The following is a 22,184-nucleotide window of genomic DNA, read 5'->3' as shown; positions in this document are numbered from 1 at the left end:
TGAAAGAAAGGAGAGAGAAATACAGAGGGAAAGAGGGGGAGAGAAAGAAAGAAAAAGGAGACAGAGAAGGAGGAAGAAAATGAGAAAGAAAGAAAGGAGAGAAAGAGAGACAAAGAGAGAAAGAAAGAAAGGAGAGAGGGAAATAGAGAAAGAAAGAAAAAGGAGTGAGAGAGAGAGAAAGAGGAAGAAAATGAGAAAGAAAGAAAGGAGATAAAGAGAGAGAGAGAAAAAAAGAAAGGAGAGAAAGAAAGAAAGGAGACAAAGAGAGACAGAGAGAAAGAAAAGAGAGAAAGAGAGAGGGAACGAAAAAGAGAAAGAAAGAAAGGAGAGAGAAAAATAGAGAAAAAAAGAAAAAGGAGTGAGAGAGAAAGAGGAAAAAAATGAGAAAGAAAGAAAGAAAGAAAGGAGATAAAGAGAGAGAGAGAGAAAGAGAGAGAAAGAGAAAGAAAGAAAGAAAGAAAGGAGAGAAAGAGAGACAAAGAGAGAGAGAAAAGAGAGAAAGAGAGAGGGAACGAAAGAGAGAAAGAAAGAAAGGGGAGAGAGAAATAGAGAAAGAAAGAAAAAGGAGTGTGAGAGAGCGAGAAAGAGGAAGAAAATGAGAAAGAAAGAAAGAAAGAAAGAAAGGAGATAGAGAGAGAAAGAGAAAAAGAGAGAGAGAAAAAGGAGAGAGCGAGAGAGAGAGAGGGAGGGAGGGAAGGGAGAGGCCAGAGGGACGCGGGGCCTCCCCACCAGCTGATCCAGGCTGAGCTCATTCCCAGCCGAGGAAAACGAAAGTGAGCAGCGGGTGGCGGGGGGTGGAGAGGCGAAGCTCCCCATCGTTTCCCGGCTTTCCTCCGCCCCTCGGAGCCGGGAGGGGCCCGCTGGGAGAAGGGGGAGGAGGAGGAGGAGGAGGAGGCCGAGCCGGCACCCGCGGCGCTCTCTCTCGGGCTGGGCATCTTTGCGCTGCTCTCCCTCTGCGGCCTCCTGGACTCTCCCGGCAGCCATGAAGCGCTTCTGCCTGGTCACGCTGGGCTTGCTGGCGCCGGCCTTCCTCATCGCCGGCATCGCCCTCCTGGCGGCCCACATCATGGAGAACCTGGTGGACGGCCAGATCAAGCAGGTCAGGAGCCGCCGGGCGCGCATCATCCCCGGCAGGGAAAAAGTGGGGGTGGGAGTGGTCGCTTAAGGAATGATTGCGTAGTCTTCTTTGGGGGGGGGGGCTTCCTTTCCAGCCCCCCTGGCACCCATCCTGTGCCCTCCTGTGCCACAGACCATAGTGCTTAAGGAACGGTTGCATTGTCTCTTTGGTGCCAGGGGGCTGGAGACTTCCCTTCCAGCTTCCTGGCACCTGTCCTGTGCCCATCCGTGCCACATACAGATTGTGGGGTTTAAGGAATAGTTGCATCAGCTGTTTGGTGCCAGTGGGCTGGGGGCTTCCTTCCCAGCCCCCTGGCATCCATCCTGTGCCACAGATTATAGTGCTTAAGGGACGGTTGCATTAGCCTCCTGGCACCCATCCTGTGCCACAGACAGATCGTGGGGCTTAAGGAATCGTTGCATCATCTCTTTGGTGCCAGGGGGCTGGGAAGGGAGCCTTCAGTCCCCTGGCACCAAAAGGAGAGGATGTAACCCTTCCTTAAGCGCCGCGATCTGTGTGTGGCACAGGAGGGCACAGGATGGGTGCCAGGGGGCTGGGAAGAAAGCCTCCCCATCCAAAGGAGGTGGTGCAACTGTTCCTTAAGCCCCACGATCAGTGGCACGGGCGGGCACAGGATGGGTGCCAGGGGGCTGGGAAGGAAGCCTGCGGCCCCCCTGGCACCAAAAAGACAATCTGTTCCTTAAGCCCCACAATCTGTGGCACATGCAGTATTTAAGGAACTTGTGCTCGTGGTGCTTAAGGAATAGTTGCATCGTCTCTTCGGTGCCAAGGAGCTGAATGCTTCCTTCCCAGCCCCCTGGCACCCATCCTGTGCCCGCCTGTGCTACAGATCGTGGCTCTTAAGGAACAGGTGCATTGTTTCCTTTGCTGCCAGGGGGGCTGGAGGCTTCCTTTCCAGCCCTCTGGCACCCACCCTGTGCCCAACCGTGCCACACACAGATCGTGGGGCTTAAGGAACAGTTGCACCGTCTCCTTTGGTGCCAGGGGGGCTTCCTTTCCAGCCCTCTGGCGCCCATCCTGTGCTCTCCTGTGCCACATACAGATCGTGCCTCTTAAGGAACGGTTGTTCCGTCTCCTATGGGTGCGAAGGCTTCCTTTCCAGTCCCCTGGCACCCATCCTGTGCCCACCCAGGCCACAGATCGGGGCTGGGACACTCGATCCAGGCCCTGAGCCCTGCACGATCCCGACGTGGAAGCCACCACACCCCTGCGGGGGGGGGGGGGAGTTCTGTAACCTTTTGCACCCTGCATTTCTCCATCAGGTGATTTCCCTTTAAAGGTTGCATGCTTGAAAAGGCTAAAAAGGGAGTGGAACTTGTGAATGCAGATTGGTTTGTTTTTTAAATCAATGCACCTCTCCAGAAGCGAGAAAGGCCCACGGGGAAACATTTTCACACTTGGGAAGAGAAAGGTCTCCAAGCAGCTGTTTGGGAGGCAAAGTGCCACTTAATTAATAAATAGCAGAGCCTTGAGTTTGCTAAAAGTGTGTGTGTGTGGGGGGGGGGGGGTGTTCCAGAAGATTGAAGAAGATTTAAATTAGGATGTGGGAAATCCAGGTAGGCAGCCAAGGGATATGCCGGCGTTGGATTTAGTTTTGTACGAAATCGTCTAGAATTTATAGTTTCAGGCGTAAACGTGCCCGACTTGCCCACACAGATCTTAGCATTTTGTGGTGAGAAATTAAAAACAACAACGGCGCAGTTCTGGAGTTAATTGTCGGCCTCATCCGTGATATTACTTCAGTTATTAAATTGGATTATAGTTACGTTTTAATCTTAAGTGAAGAGCGGCAGAGCGCTTTCCAGAGATGTAACCTTATAAAATATAGTTCACGAAACCGGAAACATGATTTCCTCCGGAGATTGTAAATGACGAGTTGTATTTGCGCTGCCGTGGCTGAACCGATGCAAAATTGGAAAGGGCTGTGTTATGTTCCTTCTCTCGGCTCCCAGCAATTTCTGTTTGAGTTGACATTTCGGCCTACAATGAAGCCACCACCAGTGGCTGAGTTCATGATTCCTATCGGATGTCGTAATTCATTTTTGAGGTGCTCCATTGTATGGAGAGGAATGGGACTTCCCCATGCAGAAAAAAATCCAAGTATTTAGAAGAAAAAGAAAACTTATTTCGGATAGAAGAGGGTTGAATTGTGGGGGGCCCTTGATTCTCACTGAGCTTGGCTGTTTAATATAATATAACAGAGTTGGAAGGGACCTTGGAGATCTTCTAGTCCAACCCTCTGCTTAGGCAGGAAACCCTACACCACTTCAGACAAACGATTATCCAACATTGTCTTAAACACTTCCAGTGTTGGAACATTCACAACTTCTGGAGGCAAGTTGTTCCACTGATTAATTGTTCTAACTCTCAGGAAATTTCTCCTTACTTCTAAGTTGCTTCTCTCCTTGATTAGTTTCCACCCATTGCTTCTTGTTCTGCCCACAGGTGCTTTGAAGAATAGTTTGACTCCCTCTTCTTTGGGGCAGCCCCTGAGATATTGAAACATGGCTATTATGTCTCCCCTAGTCCTTCTTTTCATTAAACTCGACATGTCCAGTTCCTGCAACCGTTCTTCATATGTTTTAGCCTCCCCTAATCCTCTTTGTGGCTCTTCTCTGCACTCTTTCTAGAGTCTCAACATCTTTTTTACATCGTGGTGAGCAAAACTGGACGCCGTATTCCAAGTGTGGCCTTACCAAGGCTTTATAAAGTGGTATTAACACTTCATGTGATCTTGATTCTATCTCTCTGTATATGCCGCCTTATGCAATTTTTTAAAAGACATTTCATGACTCAACTAGGTTACATCATCAGTACTAGTAGGGAGTGGGGTTTGCTCTCATTTTATATGCTAGTGGCTTGGGCTGTTCGTATTGGTGGGAGTGAATTTGGTATTGCACTTGATTATAGCTTTCAGACAAGTAAACAAACAGTAATTAACAGTTCAGTCAAGGAATCACCAAGTCCATTCCTACCGACACTGGCTGGGGAAACCATTACTATATACAATTATCAAATGACCAACCCCTACTCCCTTACTAACACTGATGATGTTACCTAGTTTGGTAATGAAATGTCTGCAAAAAACAAAACCCACAACCAAGCTCAGAGAGCACCAAGGGGACCTCAAAAGCTTAGTTCCTAGTGACATTTGTACATAGAGTCACAATTTGTAGTTTTCATACATATCTTTTCTAACTGCTGAATGACGGCGAGTCCTAGAAATTATAGCAGTGTTCCAAAATCTGAGGTGCTTTGAAGAATAGGTTGACGTCCCTCTTCTTTGTGACACAAAGATGAGGAAGGTGGGAGACAACCTATTCTCCAATGCACCTGAGGGCACGACAAGAAGCAATGGATGGAAACTAATCAAGGAGAGAAGCAACTTAGAACTGAGGAGGAATTTCCTGACAGTGAGAACAATTAATCAGTGGAACAACTTGCCTCCAGAAGTTGTGAATGCCCCAACACTGGAAGTCTTTAAGAAGACGTTGGATAACCATTTGTCTGAAACGGTATAGGATTTCCTGCCTGAGCATGGGGTTGGACTAGAAGACCTCCAAGGTCCCTTCCAACTCTGTTATTGTATTCTAGAGAGGTTTGGCTCTTGAAATTAAAAAGACAGAATGGAAAAAAAATCTCAAACAAAATGCACAGGTACAGTATAGGTGGTACCTCGCTCAATGGTAGTAACTGTGAGAGGGAACTTGGAGTCCTAGTGGACAACCATTTAAATAAGTGCCAGCCGTGGGCAGCAGCTGCCAAAAAAGCCAACACAGTTCTAGGCTGCATCAACAGAGGGATAGAATCAAAATCAAAGGAATACCGCTTTATAATGCCTTCGTAAGGTCACACTTGGAATACTGCCTTCTGTTTTGGTCACCATGATGTAAACAAGATGTGGAGACTCTGGAAAGAGTGCAGAGAAGAGCAACAAAGAGGATTAGGGGACTGGAGGCTAAAACATATGAAGAATGGTTGCAGGAACTGGGTATGTCTAGTTTAATGAAGAGAAGGACTAGGGGAGACATGATAGCAGTCTTCCAATATCTCAGGGGCTGCCCCAAAGAAGAGGGAGTCAAACTATTCTCCAAGGCACTTGAGGGTAGAACACGAAGCAATGGATGGAAACTAATCAAGGAGAGAAACGACTTAGAACTGAGGAGAAATTTCCTGACAGTGAGTGGGTGCTCTCCATCACTGGAGGTTTTTTTTTAAAGCAGAGATTGCAAAACTATTTGTCTAAAGCATTATAGGGTAGTGATGGCGAAACTTTTCGGCTTTGAGTGGCCAAACCAGAACGTGCCTGTGCCAGAGCACTGGAAAACCGAAGACCAGCTGGCCCGCACGCATATGCCTGTTTTGGGGGCTGTTTTCAGGCCAATTTTCATCTGTTTTTGGGGCCCCAAATGGTTAGAAAAAGGCCCCAGAAAATGGTCTGAAAACTGCCAAAACCAGGTTGTTTTTAGGGCCACTTCCAGGGCATTTTTGGGGTCATTTTCCAGCTGTTCTCAGCTGTTTTTCAGGCCGAAAACCGCCTGTTTCTGGTTTCCGGCACACCAGAAGAACAGCTGGTGAAGCATGCATGCCAACACAGAGGGCTGTGCATGCTACCTCTGTGCCATAAGTTCGCCATCACGGGTAAAGGGATTCCTGCTTGAGCAGTGGATTGGACTAGAGGACCTCCAAGGTCCCTTCCAACTCTGTTATTCTGCCTTTGTGTACAATTGCGTGCTCTGCTTTTGCTAGAAGTCCATTGCTTTCTTTCTCTCTCTTTTTTTAAATTTTTTTATAAATTTTTATTTTTATTACACAGACAACAATAAAAAAACAATACGAAGAAAAATAAAAATAGCATCATCACATACAGCATGTCGTTTGGTTACAGGTGTTTTAACATCCATATTCTCGAATAACATTTACCATCACAGATTTTTCATCTAGTATAACTAAATACCTCACTTTCATTGTACAGTATATGTTCAATTAAGATTAGTATTTTTTTTTCCAATAAATCATAGTTCCCTTACATTCTTGATTATCTATTTGATAACAGTATACCTTTATATAATCCCCATGTGAAAGAAAAGGTTTTTTTTAACCAACCATTTATATTTATATATCACTATTTTCCACTATACATAATTCCACCAATCAACTATCAGGTATGCTTATGTTCATTGTTATCCTTGTACCTCATACCTTCAAACAGAAATCTTATTCCTTCATTTTTCAACAAAATATTCTAAATAGTCAGTCGCTGCATATATATATACCAATTTTTAATTATTCCCTTATTAAAATTATTTATCAACATCAAGGTATCATTGTAATATGTTCTTAAGGTTATACATGATATCACCAATCCTCTATCAAGTATACATAAAATCGTTGTTATCCTTTTTAAAGCAAAAAATCCTAAAGTATTCAATTCATAGATGTATCAGCTTTTCGTTGTATCGTTGTTAATCTATTTCACAGCATGATTGTGTTATCATTTAACTCCTTCAGTTAAAACATGAGTAAAACATTTTTCATTTCCAAGTTTTTCCCCCCAGCCACTGATAAAACAGTACTCTCTCTTTTTTTTCCTTTAGGGAACGACCTTAAGAAATAATTCGGAAGCTTTTGAATTCTGGGAGCATCCTCCAATTCCCCTTCTCCTGCAGGTCTATTTCTTTAACTTGACTAATCCTTTAGAAGTGCTAAAAGGGGAAAACCCTATCGTCAAGGAAGTTGGCCCCTACACCTACAGGTAAGGTGACTTGCTTCATTTTCAACCTTGTACGGGGGCGGCGGTGGCCGGGGGGGTGGGGGGAGATTTAGTAGAGAAGATTTCCCACGGAATGTTCCCCGGAAGTTACGGAAAATTTTTGCATTCGTTGGTGAGGTTCTGTTTACTAAACAAAAGAGCTTGCAATTTGCAGTAAGCTGTAGAGACGGGTTGTGTAAAAGGCATGTTTCTAGCCCTCAGGAATGCATGCAGGGAATGACGTTGCAGGGAATAGATGGTGGGGAATATCCCTCAACTGAGCATCAAGATCACGAGAAGGGATAGTTCTGCTTTTTTTTAATGCCACACTGGTGAAACCACACACAGTTGAAATACTGCGCCCAGTTCTGGTCACCGCAATACGAAAAAGATGCCGAAACCCTAGAAATTGTTCAGGGAAGAGCAACGAAGAAGATCAGGGGGCTGGAAGCTAAACTGTATCATGAAGGGTTGAAGGAGCTAGGTATCTGTTGAAGAGAAGGTATTCCGACCTAGGCTTCCCCAAACCAGACTCCTTGTCCTGGCAAAATACCCTTTTTTATTAAGTTGCTGTGAATTCTTCTCATTCACACCCAGCGAAGTCTTCCAAGAGTGAATTTTACAGCCACAGACCTTATCTGGCTTGGAGAGCTGCCAGGCCGATCTCTTCAAAACTTAGCAAAGACCTTTGAGAGTCACGAACCAATGAAGCGAACTATCTTTTACTCCTCTTTTATTCCCTATGGGAGGGGCCGTTCATCGTCTACCTGTGGCCTCACTCCCAAGTTGGTCCATGTTCCTTAGCTGTTCCCCTTGTTTGGTAACTCTGCACATGCGCACACTGGGAACACACTCCAGCTGTTTGTCTGCCTCACTGATGTCTGCCTCTGAAGGCAGTGGATAACTGGCAGATGGCCCCCTCTCTGCCTCCGATGGAGAGCCCTCATCCGAGCCTTCCCCAGACTCCAGGACTGGCCCATGTTCTTCCCCAACCTTCTCACTGTCCAAATCTGCTGCCAGTTCTGCTGATGGGCCACAACAAAAGGGTTAAGGTAGAATAGAATAGGAATAGAATAGGAGAGGAGAGGACAGAATAGGATTAAGGTAGAATAGAATGGAATGGAATAGGAATATGAAAGAATAGAATAGAATAGGACAGGACAGGAATAGGATTAAGGTAGAATAGAATGGAATGGAATAGGAAAGAATAGAATAGAATAGAGTAGGACAGGAATAGGAATAGGATTAAGGTAGAATAGAATGGAATGGAATAGGAAAGAATAGAATAGAATAGAGTAGGACAGGAATAGGAATAGGATTAAGGTAGAATAGAATGGAATCGAATAAAAATAAGAAAGAATAGAACAGGACAGGATAGGAATAGGAATAGGATTAAGGTAGAATAGAATGGAATGGAATAAAAATAGGAAAGAATAGAATAGGACAAGACAGGAATAGGAATAGGATTAAGGTAGAATAGAATGGAATGGAATAGGAAAGAATAGAATAGGACAGGACAGGAATAGGAATAGGATTAAGGTAGAATAGAATGGAATGAAATAAGAATAGGAAAGAATAGAATAGGACAGGAATAGGATTAAGGTAGAATAGAATGGAATGGAATAGGAAAGAATAGAATAGAATAGAGTAGGACAGGAATAGGAATAGGATTAAGGTAGAATAGAATGGAATCGAATAAAAATAGGAAAGAATAGAATAGAACAGGACAGGATAGGAATAGGAATAGGATTAAGGTAGAATAGAATGGAATGGAATAAAAATAGGAAAGAATAGAATAGGACAAGACAGGAATAGGAATAGGATTAAGGTAGAATAGAATGGAATGGAATAGGAAAGAATAGAATAGGACAGGACAGGAATAGGAATAGGATTAAGGTAGAATAGAATGGAATGAAATAAGAATAGGAAAGAATAGAATAGGACAGGAATAGGAATAGGATTAAGGTAGAATAGAATGGAATGGAATAAAAATAGGAAAGAATAGAATAGGACAAGACAGGAATAGGAATAGGATTAAGGTAGAATAGAATGGAATGGAATAGGAAAGAATAGAATAGGACGACAGGAATAGGAATAGGATTAAGGTAGAATAGAATGGAATGAAATAAGAATAGGAAAGAATAGAATAGGATAGGAATAGGATTAAGGTAGAATAGAATGGAATGGAGTAAGAATAGGAAGGAATAGAATAGGACAGGACAGCAATAGGAATAGGATTAAGGTAGAATAGAATGGAATAGGAATAGGAAAGAATAGAATAAAATAAGAACAGAACTAGGACTTTGTCACTTAAATGGACACTAATCACCATACATTAAAATGAAATTTCATTGCATTCAGCTCTCAAAAGATAACCATTATGCATATACCCCCACACACAAACACACATTATGACACAGAGAAACATCACAGTTTAGTTCACATGTATACATATACATGACGAAACAAGAATCCTGCGAACTTATAAGAGGGATGGCATAGGGAACAAAGCTGTTACCGAATCTAGCAGTCCTGCTATAGGTACTTTGAAACCTCCTCCCAGAGGGGAGCAAGAGAAACAGACCATAAAGTGGGTGTGTGGGGTCTCTAACAATGCTTCGAGCCCTTAAGAACATAGCGCTTATAAGCAGTATCCTGAATAAGGGGAAGCGAGCTTCATATAATCATCCCCGCTGTCCTCACCACTCTCTGTATGGGTTTTCTATCTGAGGCGCTACTGCCACCAAACCAAACAGGGATGCTGTTTGTTAAAACGCTCTCAATCGTGCCTCTGTAAAAAGTGGCGAGGACAGAAGGAGAAAGATGTGCTCTCCTCATCCGATGTGGGAAATGCAGATATATTTTTTTTGCACACTTTACTAAATATAACATATGAAGAGACCAAGTCAGGTTGTTAGAGAAATTTTCTGACAGTGAGAACACTTAATCAAGGGAATGTCTTGCCCCCCCCCCCCCCAGTTGTGGGGGCTGTATCACTGAAGGTTTTCAAAAATGGACTGAACAGCCATTTGACTGGGATAGTATAAGGTCTCCTCCTCTGACCAGGGACTAGAAATTTCTGAGGCCCTTCTAGCCCTATGATTCTAGGTTCTAATATTCTGGACTAGATTCTAGAGCCATGATGGCCCAGTGGTTAGAGTGCAGTACTGCTCACTGCCAGCAGTTCGATCCTGACTGGCTCAAGGTTGACTCAGCCTTCCATCCTTCTGAGGTGGGTAAAACGAGGAGCCAGATTGTTGGGGGCAAGGGGCTGACTCTGTAAACTGCTTATAGAGAGGGGTGTAAAGTACTATGAAGTGGCATATAAGTCTTAAGTGCCGTTGTTAGCCTCAGTAATGGGAGAGAGGCTCACCCCATGTTTTCAGAGCTGGTGCCTTTAATTCTCCTGCCCGCCCACCGATTCAACCCTCTTCCCATTCTGCATTGCCAAGCAGACATTCCCAAGACTGATTGCTTAGAATATTCCAACCATGAATATTTTTTTGCAATTTCTCCCTTGCTTATATAGCCGTTTCCTCAGGCCTGGGAATCAACAAATCCTTGCGTCGTTGGCTTCAGCCTGCATGTTTTGCAATATGTCACAATATGCAGAGTGATTTAATGTGGTGTCTCCTTACGAATAACAGTTCGTAACATCCAGTTGCAAATCCAGGGCATGTGTGGAAACTGTTGTTTGCATTCAGGTCCAGTTCGCGGATTGTGCGGCTGGTTTGTTTGTAGTTTAGTTTGCTTCACAGAGCTGGTCATTAGGTTCATAAACCATGGTTTATAGCTTAGCGCAGGAGAATATGCTACCCATATTTGGGTAGACCAGGTTGCCCCGATAGACCGGTCTCACAGGGAAAAAAATACTTAAATCTCTCCCCTGGTATAGCCGACAAAGGAAGGAAAGCCCGTGGCTTAGAGGTTTACATCTACCTAATATATGCAGTGGGATGCAGTGGCTCGGTGGCTAAGATGCCGCCCGGAGTCCTACGGGATTGGGCGGCATATAAATTTGTTAAAGTTAAAGATGCTGAGATTGTCGATCGAAAGGTCGGCGGTTCGAATCCCTAGCACCACGTAACTCTGTGAGCTCTCATTATTTGTCCCAGCATCTGCCAACCTAGCAGTTCGGAAGGATGTCAAATACAAGTAGAAAAATAGGAACCACTTTTGGTGGGGAGTTAACAGCGGCCCTCCGGAGTTCCGTTTTCACTGGCCGAGGGTTGCAGGAGGCCGTCGCAGCCAAAAACAGAGCTCGGGAGCCCGTTTTCATTAGTCGAGCGCTTGGGCCGCCACAGGCGCCCCCGATACGAGTGATGTCGAGCTCCTCCCCCTCCCGATGGTCAAACACAACCCTGATGCGGCCCTCCATGAAATCGAGTTTGACACCCCTGTAGTAAGGGCATTGCTTTTAGTATTGCTTCAGCTCTTGCTCATCTCTCGTTACCTCCCAGGGGGCAAAAAGCCAATAATTCTATTAGAGACTTTGCTAAATCCCTAAGCGTTCCTTGTTCTCCGGATCTGTGGTCTAATTTAAGGCAGCTTTGTCCACTGGACATCTGTGCAAATTTCCTTCAGGTGCAGGACGCAACGCCAGTTTAAAAGGACAGAAGTTCAGTTGCAATTGGAAAAAAAGGTTTTTAAGCCAGGGCAAAAAAAAAATCTTCTTTTCTAGACTTTTCCCCTACCTCGTTCGGTTCTTCTGGTTTTTGCTCGGACTTGCCAAGACAGAGTGAATTTTTTAGAATTTTAGAATTTAGAATTTTATTAGAATTTGTAGGCCGCCCTTTTCCCTGAGGGGACTCAGGGCGGCTCACACAAAAACTGGGAAGGGGGGGAATACAGACAGTAGGACAACATGTAATAAAATAGCAAACAACATACATTCATCATTCGGGAGGGGCAACTATCCTATCCCCAGGCCTGACGGGCGAGCCAGTTCTTCAAGGCTATGCGGAAGGCCTGGACGGTGGAGAGGGTACGAATCTCCACGGGGAGCTCGTTCCAAAGGGTCGGGGCTACTGCTGAGAAGGCCCTCCTCCTTGTAGTTGCCAGCCGACACTGGCTGGCCGATGGAATGCGGAGGAGGCCTAATCTATGGGATCTTATCGGTCGCAGGGATGTAATTGGCAGAAGGCGGTCTCTCAAGTATCCAGATCCACTGCCATGTAGGGCTTTATGGGTGATTAATAGCACCTTGAAGCGCATCCGGAGATCAACAGGTAGCCAGCGCAGCTCGCGGAGGATAGGTGTAATGCGGGTGAATCGGGGTGCACCCGCAATCACTCGCGCGGCTGCATTCTGCACTAGCTGAAGTCGCCGGATGCTCTTCAAGGGCAGCCCCATGTAGAGCACATTGCAGTATTCCAGCCTAGAGGTCACAAGGGCCCGAGTGACTGTTGTGAGAGCCTCCCGATTCAGGTAGGGTCGCAACTGGCGCACCAGGCGAACCTGGGCGAACGCCCCCCTGGTCACAGCCGTTAAGTGGTGGTCAAATGACAGCTGTGGATCCAGGAGGACTCCCAAGTTGCGAACCCTCTCTGAGGGGTATAAAATTTGACCCCCCAGCCTGAGTGGTGGAACAGTAGCCAAATCTTTGGGAGGGAAACACAACAGCCACTCGGTCTTTTCTGGGTTGAGCACAAGCTTGTTAACCCTCATCCAGTCCATGACGGCCTCAAGGCCCCGGCACATCACGTCCACCGCTTCATTGAGTTGGCACGGGGCGGACAGATACAATTGAGTATCGTCCGCATATTGATGGTATCTAATCCCGTGCCTGCGGATGATCTCTCCCAGCGGTTTCATGTAGATGTTGAATAGTAGGGGGGATAAGACCGAGCCCTGAGGCACCCCATAATTTAGGGGCCTAGGGGACGATCTCTGCCCCCCCACTAACACCGACTGCGACCTGTCCGAGAGGTAGGAGGAGAACCACCGTAGCACGGTGCCTCCCACTCCCACCTCCCGCAGTCGTCGCAGAAGGATACCATGGTCGATGGTATCGAAAGCCGCTGAGAGGTCAAGGAGGACCAGGATGGAGGAACGTCCTTCATCTCTGGCTCTCCAGAGATCATCCATCAATGCGACCAAAGCGGTTTCTGTGCTGTAACCGGGCCTGAAGCCTGACTGGAAGGGGTCTAGGTAGTTTGAGTGAGTGAGCCTGAATTTCAATAGGAAATGCAGGGAACTGAAGTCTCCTTTGTGTTTGCAAGCTTAAATAGTCCTTTATGTAGCTTTTTTTTATTTGTAAATTTTTGCTTGGCTGGGCAAGCAATGACTGCAGTCTTTGTCAAGTCAAAGTGCCTTTTGTTAGCTAGGCAAAATAAATAAACAGGTGTTTATCTATTGCTGTATTCGCTGGATATTTTTTTCTCCTTCTTCTTCTTATAATCTTTTATTTATTTTTTTTGCCTCTAGCAAAAGTTATGGGCGGGGAGAATAAACCCATCCGGAATCTCACTAACGGTGATAATTTCCTCCACAAATTTCCGAATTTTAACTCAGCATTGTTGTTCCGCCTTTTGGGAAATTTCTTGGCTAGGAAGCTACATTCTTTTATAATGACGTTGTGTTCAGAGGGAGCTTGTTAACTGTTGTATTTTATTTGCAAAGTTGAGCAGAGATTTTTTTGACCTCTGGTGAAAAACAACAACTTCAAGATTCCCTTTTTATTCTTATGGGTTTATTAGATTTTTTTTTTAATGCTGCCTTAATTACTTTTACAAGTAACTCAAGGCAGCACACATACATAACACTCCTTCCTCCTATTTTCCCCACAACAACCCCCCTGTGGGGTAGGTTGGACTGAGAGAGAGGGAGGGAGGGAGGGAGAGAGACAAAGTCAACCACCCAGCTTTCAAGCTTAAGGCGGGACTAGAACTCACTCATCTCCTGGTGATTGGCCCAAAGTCACCATCCGTCTTTCATGCCTAAGGCGGGACTAGAACTCACAGTCTCCTGGCAATTGGCCCAAAATCACCATCCGCCTTTCATGCCTAAGGCGGGACTAGAACTCACAGTCTCCTGGCGATTGGCCCAAAGTCACCATCCGCCTTTCATGCCTAAGGCGGGACTAGAACTCACAGTCTCCTGGTGATTGGTCAAAGTCACCATCTGCCTTTCATGCCTAAGGCGGGACTAGAACTCACAGTCTCCTGGCAATTGGCCCAAAATCACCATCCGCCTTTCATGCCTAAGGCGGGACTAGAACTCACAGTCTCCTGGCGATTGGCCCAAAGTCACCATCCGCCTTTCATGCCTAAGGCGGGACTAGAACTCACAGTCTCCTGGTGATTGGTCAAAGTCACCATCTGCCTTTCATGCCTAAGGCAGGGCTAGAACTCACAGTCCCCTGGTGATTGGCCCAAAGTCACCATCCGCCTTTCATGCCTAAGGCGGGACTAGAACTCACAGTCTCCTGGTCATCGGCCCAAACCAAGTGGCCACGTTTGACATACACTGATTTAAGGCGAGCATGGAGATAGTATTTGCCGACAAAACCGGAACCTCGACTTTCCTTAGGAGTTGGATTTTATATGACTTTAGTTTGGAAAACATTGGTGGTAGAAAACAGCATTTTTTCCCTCTTGCTCTTTTTGTGCCAGGGAGTGGAAAGTTCGACGGGACGTACACATTCTGGAGAACGGCTCAAAGGTGTCCTCTTTCCAACCAACCACTTACTATTTTGAGCGAGAAATGTCCGTGGGTGACCCAGAAGTGGATCGGATCCGGACAGTAAACTTGCCCGCAGTGGTAAGTCTTGAGATTTGTTAGCGGGTAGCAAAATGAGGCCAAAAGGGAAATTTTTTTTAAAGCAGCGGCTAACTACCGTATTTTTGGGACTATAAGACGCACTTTTTTCCTTCCGTAAAGAGGCTGAAAATCTGGGTGCGTCTTATACACTGAATACAGCATTTTTGGCCTCCTGAAACCCCGCCCCTTCACCAAAATGGCTGTGCATAGCCTTTAGGAGCCTTTCATAGAGCTCCTCGAGGCTGGGGAGGGCAGAAATGAGCGAAAAATGGGCTTTTTGCTCACTTTTGCCCCCAGGAGCACTCTATAAGCCTCCTAAAGACTATGCATGCCCTTTTTTTGATAAAAATTGGCCCATTTTTGCAAAAAAACAGGCCATTTTTTGCTCTGTTTTTTAGGGCCCCACCCCCCAGGAACACTCTACAAGCCTCCTAAAGGCTATTCATGCCCTCTTTAAAACAAAAAAAAAAACAGGCCCGTTTTCACGAAAAACGGGCCATTTTTGGGAGGTCTGCAGAGTGCAAAAACTTTTTTTAAAATTTGTCTCTTCAAAACCTTGACGGGTCTTATACTCCGGTGCGTCTTATACTCCTAAAATACGGTACCTTATAACTTTCATGCTGCCCATCGATTACATTTTCCATGTTTTTATTGGGTACCTGATAAAATACAGGTAGTCTTCCAGTTAGGACCACCATTGAGTCCCAAATTTCTGTTGCGAAGCAAGACAGTTGTTAAGGGAGTTGCGCCCCATTTTACGACTTTCCTTGCCAGAGGTGTTGAGTGAAGCACTGCCGTGGTTAAATTTGTAACACGGTTGTGTTAACTGTTAGCTTCCCCCTCCCCCTCAGTGATCACCGTAATGGGGAGAAAAATACAGGTAGGCTTCAACTTATGACCACAATTGACCCCAAACATTCCGTGGCTGAGTGAGATAGTTTTTTGCCCCATTTTACATTCTTGCCGCAATTGTTAAGCGTTTGGGGGGGGGGGGGGTTGTATTGTGTTGGGGCGGTGCATTGAGGGAGCTCAACCAATCTCATTGTACATACGTTGTGCACTGACAATAAAGAATTATTATAATATTATTATGAAAGAATCACTGCAATTGTTAGTAACACCATTGTTAAGTGAATCTGGCTTCCCCATTGGCAGAAGGTCACAAAACGGGATCACCTAATCCCAGGACATTGCAGCCGCCATAAATATGAACCATTTGCCAAGTGTCCAAAATTTGACCAACTTGAATGTGGAAATTTTGACCACCTGAAAGTATGAAAAACGGCCATAAGTCCCTTTTTTTCCAGCACCGCTGCAACTTTAAACAGTCACTAAATGAACGATTGTAAGTTGGGGACTACCAGCAAACCCATAAATGCCTCTTGTTACAGATAACAATTTTATAATAAGAAAAGTCTTAACGTCTCTCTTCTTTTTCCTTCCTTCATATCAAGACGGCCATGAATATGGCCCGGAGAACGCCTTTCCATTTTCCTGCCGAGCTATTGCTACTGGCCTACGAAGAGGATATGTTCACCATCCATACAGTGCAAGAGATTTTATGGGGCTACACGGATAGGTTTCTGCAGACGGTACACAAATTTTTCCCCAGCGTCGATCCGGTTTTCGGCTATTTTGCACAGGTAAACATTTTTGTCGTCAAGGGTACATCGGCTACCCTTCTTATATCATTGCTTTTATTTGATGCATGTTTCCCTTCACCGGTGACCTGCTCAAAGGGGCTGCAGCCCACTAGTATCCCAGGGGTTGGGACCCCCCTGCAATACAGCTTTATATTCTTTTTTCCCCCCTTCCTCAGCTTTCCATCGAAGTCCTGTGCTACCTTGCGAGTATGGAAATGCTTACCTAGTCAGCCTTGGCTGCTCCTGATGAATATTGCTTGAGGATTGTTACCCCTGCTGTTTTTTTAAACAGGGTAGCGATTAAAATATGCTGTGCTTGTCCAATATAGACTCCAATGTCTCCTGGATATTCTGCTTATTAGCATCTCATTGTGGCTCCCTGTCTCTTTTAAGTGAGAATAATCAACAGCTGCCCTTTCAAACAGCTGGCTGCCACTGTCTTTTTTTCTCGATAGATTTTTTTTTCCCCCCTTAAGAGGGCAGAAAAAAAGGCAATTGATAAGCTTTGCCGGTCTCTTTTTGGCACAGGATATATTGTGAGGAAGCAAAATAAAGTAGATTGCATTAGACTTCCAGGAGGTTTATGACAATTATAAGAGTGGTTTTTTTAAAAAGAGAGAAAAATAGTCCTGAGGCCTAGTTCTGTGACAGGCCATTTTTTGGCTGTTTTCAGGCTGATTTTCGGTTCGTTTTTGGCCCAAAAAAGGCCAAAGATCGTGCCTAAAATGGCCCCAAAAACTACCTGAAAACTTCCTGAAAAATCAGGCATGTGCATCCCAGCCAGCTGATGTTCGGGTTCCCGGTACTCCGGCGTGCGCACACGCATGTACACACATTCTGGTTTGGGCACTCAGTGCTGAAAAGGCTCACCATCACTGACTTAGGACATAGAGCTAAGTGCAGGCAGAGCTAGAGGGTGGAGTAAAACATGTCATCAGTTTAGAGTTCTTGAGTTACCACAGGAGACCCAAGACCAGCCCTGATTGAATTCCATTGACCCCTTAGTAAAGGTAAAGGTTCACCTCGCACTCATGTGCTAGTCATTCCTGATTTTAGGGAGTGGTGCTCATCTCCGTTTCAAAGCCGAAGACGTCTCTGTGGTCATGTGGCTGGCATGACTAAACACCGAAGGCACACGGAACATTGTTACCTTCCCACCAAAGGTGGTCCCTATTTTTCTACCTGCATTTTTATGTGCTTTTGAACTGCTAGGTTGGCAGAAGCTGGGACAAGTCACAGGAGCTCACTCCGTTACTCGGCGCTAGGGATTCGAACCGCCGAACTGCCGACCTTTCTGATCGACAAGCTCAGCGTCTTAGCCACTGAGCCACCGCGTCTCTTATTGACCCCTTATCCGGGACCAATTTAGTGCTGACCATTTAGTTGGCCAGATTCTTGGACGTGGGCTTCAATAAACCATGAATGCTGCCACGTACACAAATTGTCCTGAATCTTCACGTCTTAATATGTGTATATTTTATTCCCATTTGGGGCCATTTTGAAAAGTAAAAATCATTTCTTGCTGGATTTTTTTTTTTTTTTGTTTCCTCTGTAGATGAATGCGACAGATGATGGTGAATATCTCATGTTATCTGGTGAAAAGAACTATCTGGACTTCACAAGAGTAATTGAATGGAATGGCAAAGAGTAATGTTTGTTCCTTCTTTTCTTCTTCCTCACTCGTCTTCTTTTATCTCTGTGGCAGGGCACGTTGTAATTCTCGCCTTACAGTTTAATTCATTCATTTGATTTTTATCCCGCCTTCATCATTCTTTCTAATTAACTCAAAGGGTGGTGGTGATGGTGGAGGAGGAGAGAACATCCCTAATACTCCTTCCCTTCTCCTGTTTTCTCCATGACAACAATCCTGTGAGGTAAATTGGGCTGAGGAGAGTGACTGGCCCAATTTACCTCACAGGATTTTCACGCCTAAGGCAGGACTAGAACTCACTGTTCTTCTAGTGATTGGCCCAAAGTCACTTACCCAGCTTTCTTGCTTGAGGCAATCTAGAACTCGCCATCTTGGTGATTGGCCCAAAATCATCCAGCCAGCTTTCATGCCTAAGATGGAACTAGAATTCAGAGTATCATGATGAGTGGCTCAAAGTGTTCTGACTGAGGCTTTCCAAGAGCATGAAGCAAACTCCTTGTCCCGACAAAAAAAACCTTTTTATTAAATGACTGTGAATTCTGCTCATTCACATCCAGCAAAGTCTTTCAAGGGAGGATTTATAGTCACAGACCTTGGCTTGGAGAGCTGCCAGGCCGATATCTGCAAAACTTGGCAAGGAGTCTCAGAGAGTCACAAACCAATTAAGCGAACTAATGGTCTCCTGCAAACTCCACTCCCTTTTTCCTCCTATTTATTCCCTATGGGAGGAGCCATTCATCATCCACCTGTGGCCTTACTCCCATCGACCCTTGTTCCTCAGCTGTTCCCTTTGGCAACTCTGCGCATGCGCACACTGGGAACAGGCTCCAGCTGTTCTGCTGCCCCACTGATGTCTGACTCTGAAGGCAGCTGATAACTAGCATACGGCCCTGGCCCCCTCTCTGCCTCCGACACAGAGCCCTCATCCGAGCCTTCCCCAGATTCCAGGACCGGCCCACGTTCCTCCCCAACCTCCTCACTGTCCGAATCTGCCGCCAGCTCTGCTGGCGGGCCGCAACACAAAGTTACCCAGGCGGTGTTCATACCTAAGGCAGAACAAGAACTCACTGTCTCTTGGTGACTGGCCTAAAGTCACCCGGTTGGTTTTCATGCCTAACGAAGGACTAGAACTCACGGTCTCCTGGTGATTGGCCCAAAGTCGCCCAGCTGTCTTTCATGCCTAAAGTGGAACTAGAACTTGCTGTCTCCTGGTTTCTAGGCCCAGCCCCTTAACCCCTAGACCAAACCTCCTATTCCAAAATGTTTCATTAGATCTAGTGGATTTTCCTCTCCTTCCCAAAGATTCTTAATTTTTTTTTAAAAAAAAATTCAGATGCAGCTGTTCAGCCTCCATGAGTTAAACCTCCCTTCTTCACAGACTCAATCTTGATAAGAATTTTAAGAATGATTCCTTCCTCAGCGCCTCTGATTAAGTACAGAAAAAGTAGGAAGATGCTTCAAGGAACATCGCCTCTTATCTTTTTGGCGAGTTGCGTTTTGGGGAAAACCCATAATCACGATGAAGAAAGAAGGCGGCTTGGATGAAAAAAAAACTATTCTGAGTGGGTTTGTATTAGGGATCACCAGTGTATATTTGCCCTGTCTTGAAAAACCCAAGTCTAATTAGATCGCTGACTTTGCTTTCACAATTTCTGTGGAGAAATATCAGATCCTGGATGAAAGAGGCCTTTTGATCTTCGACCCGGCGGGAAAATCTCTCTCATCTCGTAAAACTAATCCTTGATTCCTTTTGATCTTTTCTCCTGACAGCAATCTGGACTGGTGGACATCACCCAGCTGTAACATGATCAATGGGACAGACGGAGGGACGTTTCACCCGCTCCTCTCCAAAGATGAAATGCTTTATATCTTCTCTACAGATTTCTGCAGGTAAGGAGAGTGGGAAGCAGCTGCCTGGAATTCAAGGCTGAAACCATATTTTGCAGAGTATAAGACGCACCTTCCCCCCCCCAAAAAGAGGCTGAACATCTGGGTGCGTCTTATACACTGAATACAGCATTTTTGGCCTCCTGAAACCCCGCCTCCTTTACCAAAATGGACGTGCATAGCCTTTGGGAGGCTTTCAGAGAACTCCTGGGGGCTGGGGAGGGCAAAAACGAGCGGAAAATTTGCCATTTTTGCTCATTTTTGCCCCATCCCCCAGGATTACTCTACAAATCTCCTAAAGGCTATGCATGCCCTTTTTCTGGCGAAAAATTGGGACGCTTTTGCAAAAAAAAAGGGTGGGGGGCGTTTTTTGCTCATTTTTGCCCAGCCCCCAGGAGCACTTTGCAGGCCTCTCAAATTCTCTGCATGCCCTGTTTTTCACAAAAAATGAGGCCTGTGGAAGGTTTGGGAGGCCTGCAGAGTGCAAACCCTTTTTTTTTTTAATTTACCTCTTCAAAATCTTAGTGAGTCTTATACTCTGAAAAATACGGTAGCTTTGGCCTGTTGACTCATCCTGGATTGTTTGTGGTCTGCTGGAACTCCCAGTGTCATGTTTCCTACTACGATAAAACTCCCCCCCCACTCCATCTTGGTCCACAGGTAGTCCTCGGCTTACAGCAGTTCAGTTTAGTGACCGTTCAAAGTTACAACGAATAGAAAAAGGGGGACTTACGACCGTTTTTCACGCTTATGACTGATCTCTATTGTCACATGATCAAAATTCAGACACTTAGCAAGGGACTTGCATTTATGACCGTTTCAGTGTCTCAGCGATCCCCTTTCGCGACCTTTGGACAAGCAAAGTCAATGGGGAAGCCAGATTCACTTAACTTTTTTTACTACCGTATTTTTCAGAGTATAAGACGCACCTTTTTCCCTCAAAAAAGAGGGTGAAAATCTGGGTGTGTCTTATACACCGAATACAGCATTTTTGGACTCCTGAAACCCAGCCCCCTTTGCCAAATTTTCCACGCATAGCCTTTAGGAGGCTTCCAGAGTGCTCCTGGGGGCTGGGGAGGGCAAAAATGAGCAAAAAAACAGGTCAATTTTTGTTTGTTTCCCCCCTCCCCCAGCACTCTACAAGCCTTCCTAAAGGCTATTCATGCCATTTTATTGACGAAAAATGGGCCATTTTGGGGAGGTCTGCAGAGTGCAAAAACTTTTGTTTAAAATTTGCCTCTTCAAAATTTTGGTGTGTCTTACACTCCTGTGCATCTTATACTCTGAAAAATACGGTAATTTAACAACTGCAGTGATTCATTTAACCAATAGCAGTAGCACTTAGTCTTATATATACCGCTTCACAGTGCTTTTACAGCCCTCTCTAAACGGTTTACAGAGTCAGCCTATGGCCCCCCAAAATCTGGGTCCTCATTTTACCCACCTCGGAAAGGATGGAAGGCTGAGTCAACCTTGAGCCTGGTGAGATTTGAACTGCCAAAGTAGCCTGCAGTACTGCACTTTAACCACTGCGCCACCACAGTGGCAAGAAAGGTCATAAAATGGGGCAAAACTGACTTAACAAGTGTCTCACTTAGCAACATAAATTTTGGGGTCCGTTGTGGTCATAAGTTGAGGACTACCTGTGTCGTGTCTAAATGAGCACAGCCATTGTGGTATCAATGGAAGAGAATATTTGCACCTCAGAGTTGAACTGTGGCATCCTTGGTGCTCTCTCTAAGCTTGGTTGTGTTCTTGTAGACATTTCATTATGAACAGGCAGAAAACTAAGAGTGCATCTATGAATACCAACTAACAGTCAAAGACACGATATAAACTCCTTAATTTCTCAAAATGTTGGCAGATTTAACCATAGTTTCAGCTGGGAAACTCTAAGACACCAAGCCAAGTCCAAAAACACCAGAGAATTTCTAAAAGCCCGGCATTCAGACAAATTGGCCATCGACAGGCACACACAGATAAACAACATTTACACGCCATTCAAAAGAGTCAATCAAAAAGCCCCAAAGGAAGCAAAAAGACAAAACCCCTCCTTACCGGCAGTCAATACCAGGGGTGAAATCTACTTACCGGTTCATAAATGTGAACGCACGCACCACCTACGCGCATGCACAGGACCTTCCGTGCATGCACATAGGTCAAAAACGGATGTGATGACATCCAGGTGGGTGGGTGGAGCCTGCTACCAAGCGCTCCTGCAATGGTAAGTAGATCAGCTGGGGGGGAAGGGAATCCGCTGTGCCACGCGATTTAGATTATAAAATAATCTTAAATCGCACGTCACAGCTAATCGTCGGAAATACCCGTTTGCCTGAACCGGTAGCATTTTTT

General features: G+C 45.4%; 1 protein-coding gene across 1 annotated transcript in view; it reads left to right on the top strand.

The window, feature by feature from the left end:
• The first annotated feature begins 768 nt into the window (after window positions 1–768).
• Window positions 769–22,184, top strand: part of SCARB2 (scavenger receptor class B member 2) — a 35,197-nt gene continuing 13,781 nt past the window's right edge. Inside the window, exons 1-6 of the mRNA XM_032223879.1 lie at window positions 769–1,099; window positions 6,736–6,893; window positions 14,504–14,651; window positions 16,106–16,294; window positions 17,850–17,941; window positions 19,716–19,835. Coding sequence (XP_032079770.1) covers window positions 983–1,099; window positions 6,736–6,893; window positions 14,504–14,651; window positions 16,106–16,294; window positions 17,850–17,941; window positions 19,716–19,835 — 824 coding nt within the window. The 5' untranslated portion in view covers window positions 769–982. The remainder of the gene's footprint in view (window positions 1,100–6,735; window positions 6,894–14,503; window positions 14,652–16,105; window positions 16,295–17,849; window positions 17,942–19,715; window positions 19,836–22,184) is intronic.

The sequence above is a fragment of the Thamnophis elegans genome, chromosome 9 (genome assembly GCF_009769535.1).
Source record: "Thamnophis elegans isolate rThaEle1 chromosome 9, rThaEle1.pri, whole genome shotgun sequence".
Lineage (NCBI taxonomy): Eukaryota > Metazoa > Chordata > Lepidosauria > Squamata > Colubridae > Thamnophis > Thamnophis elegans.
This window is presented reverse-complemented; position numbering and strand designations above follow the sequence as displayed.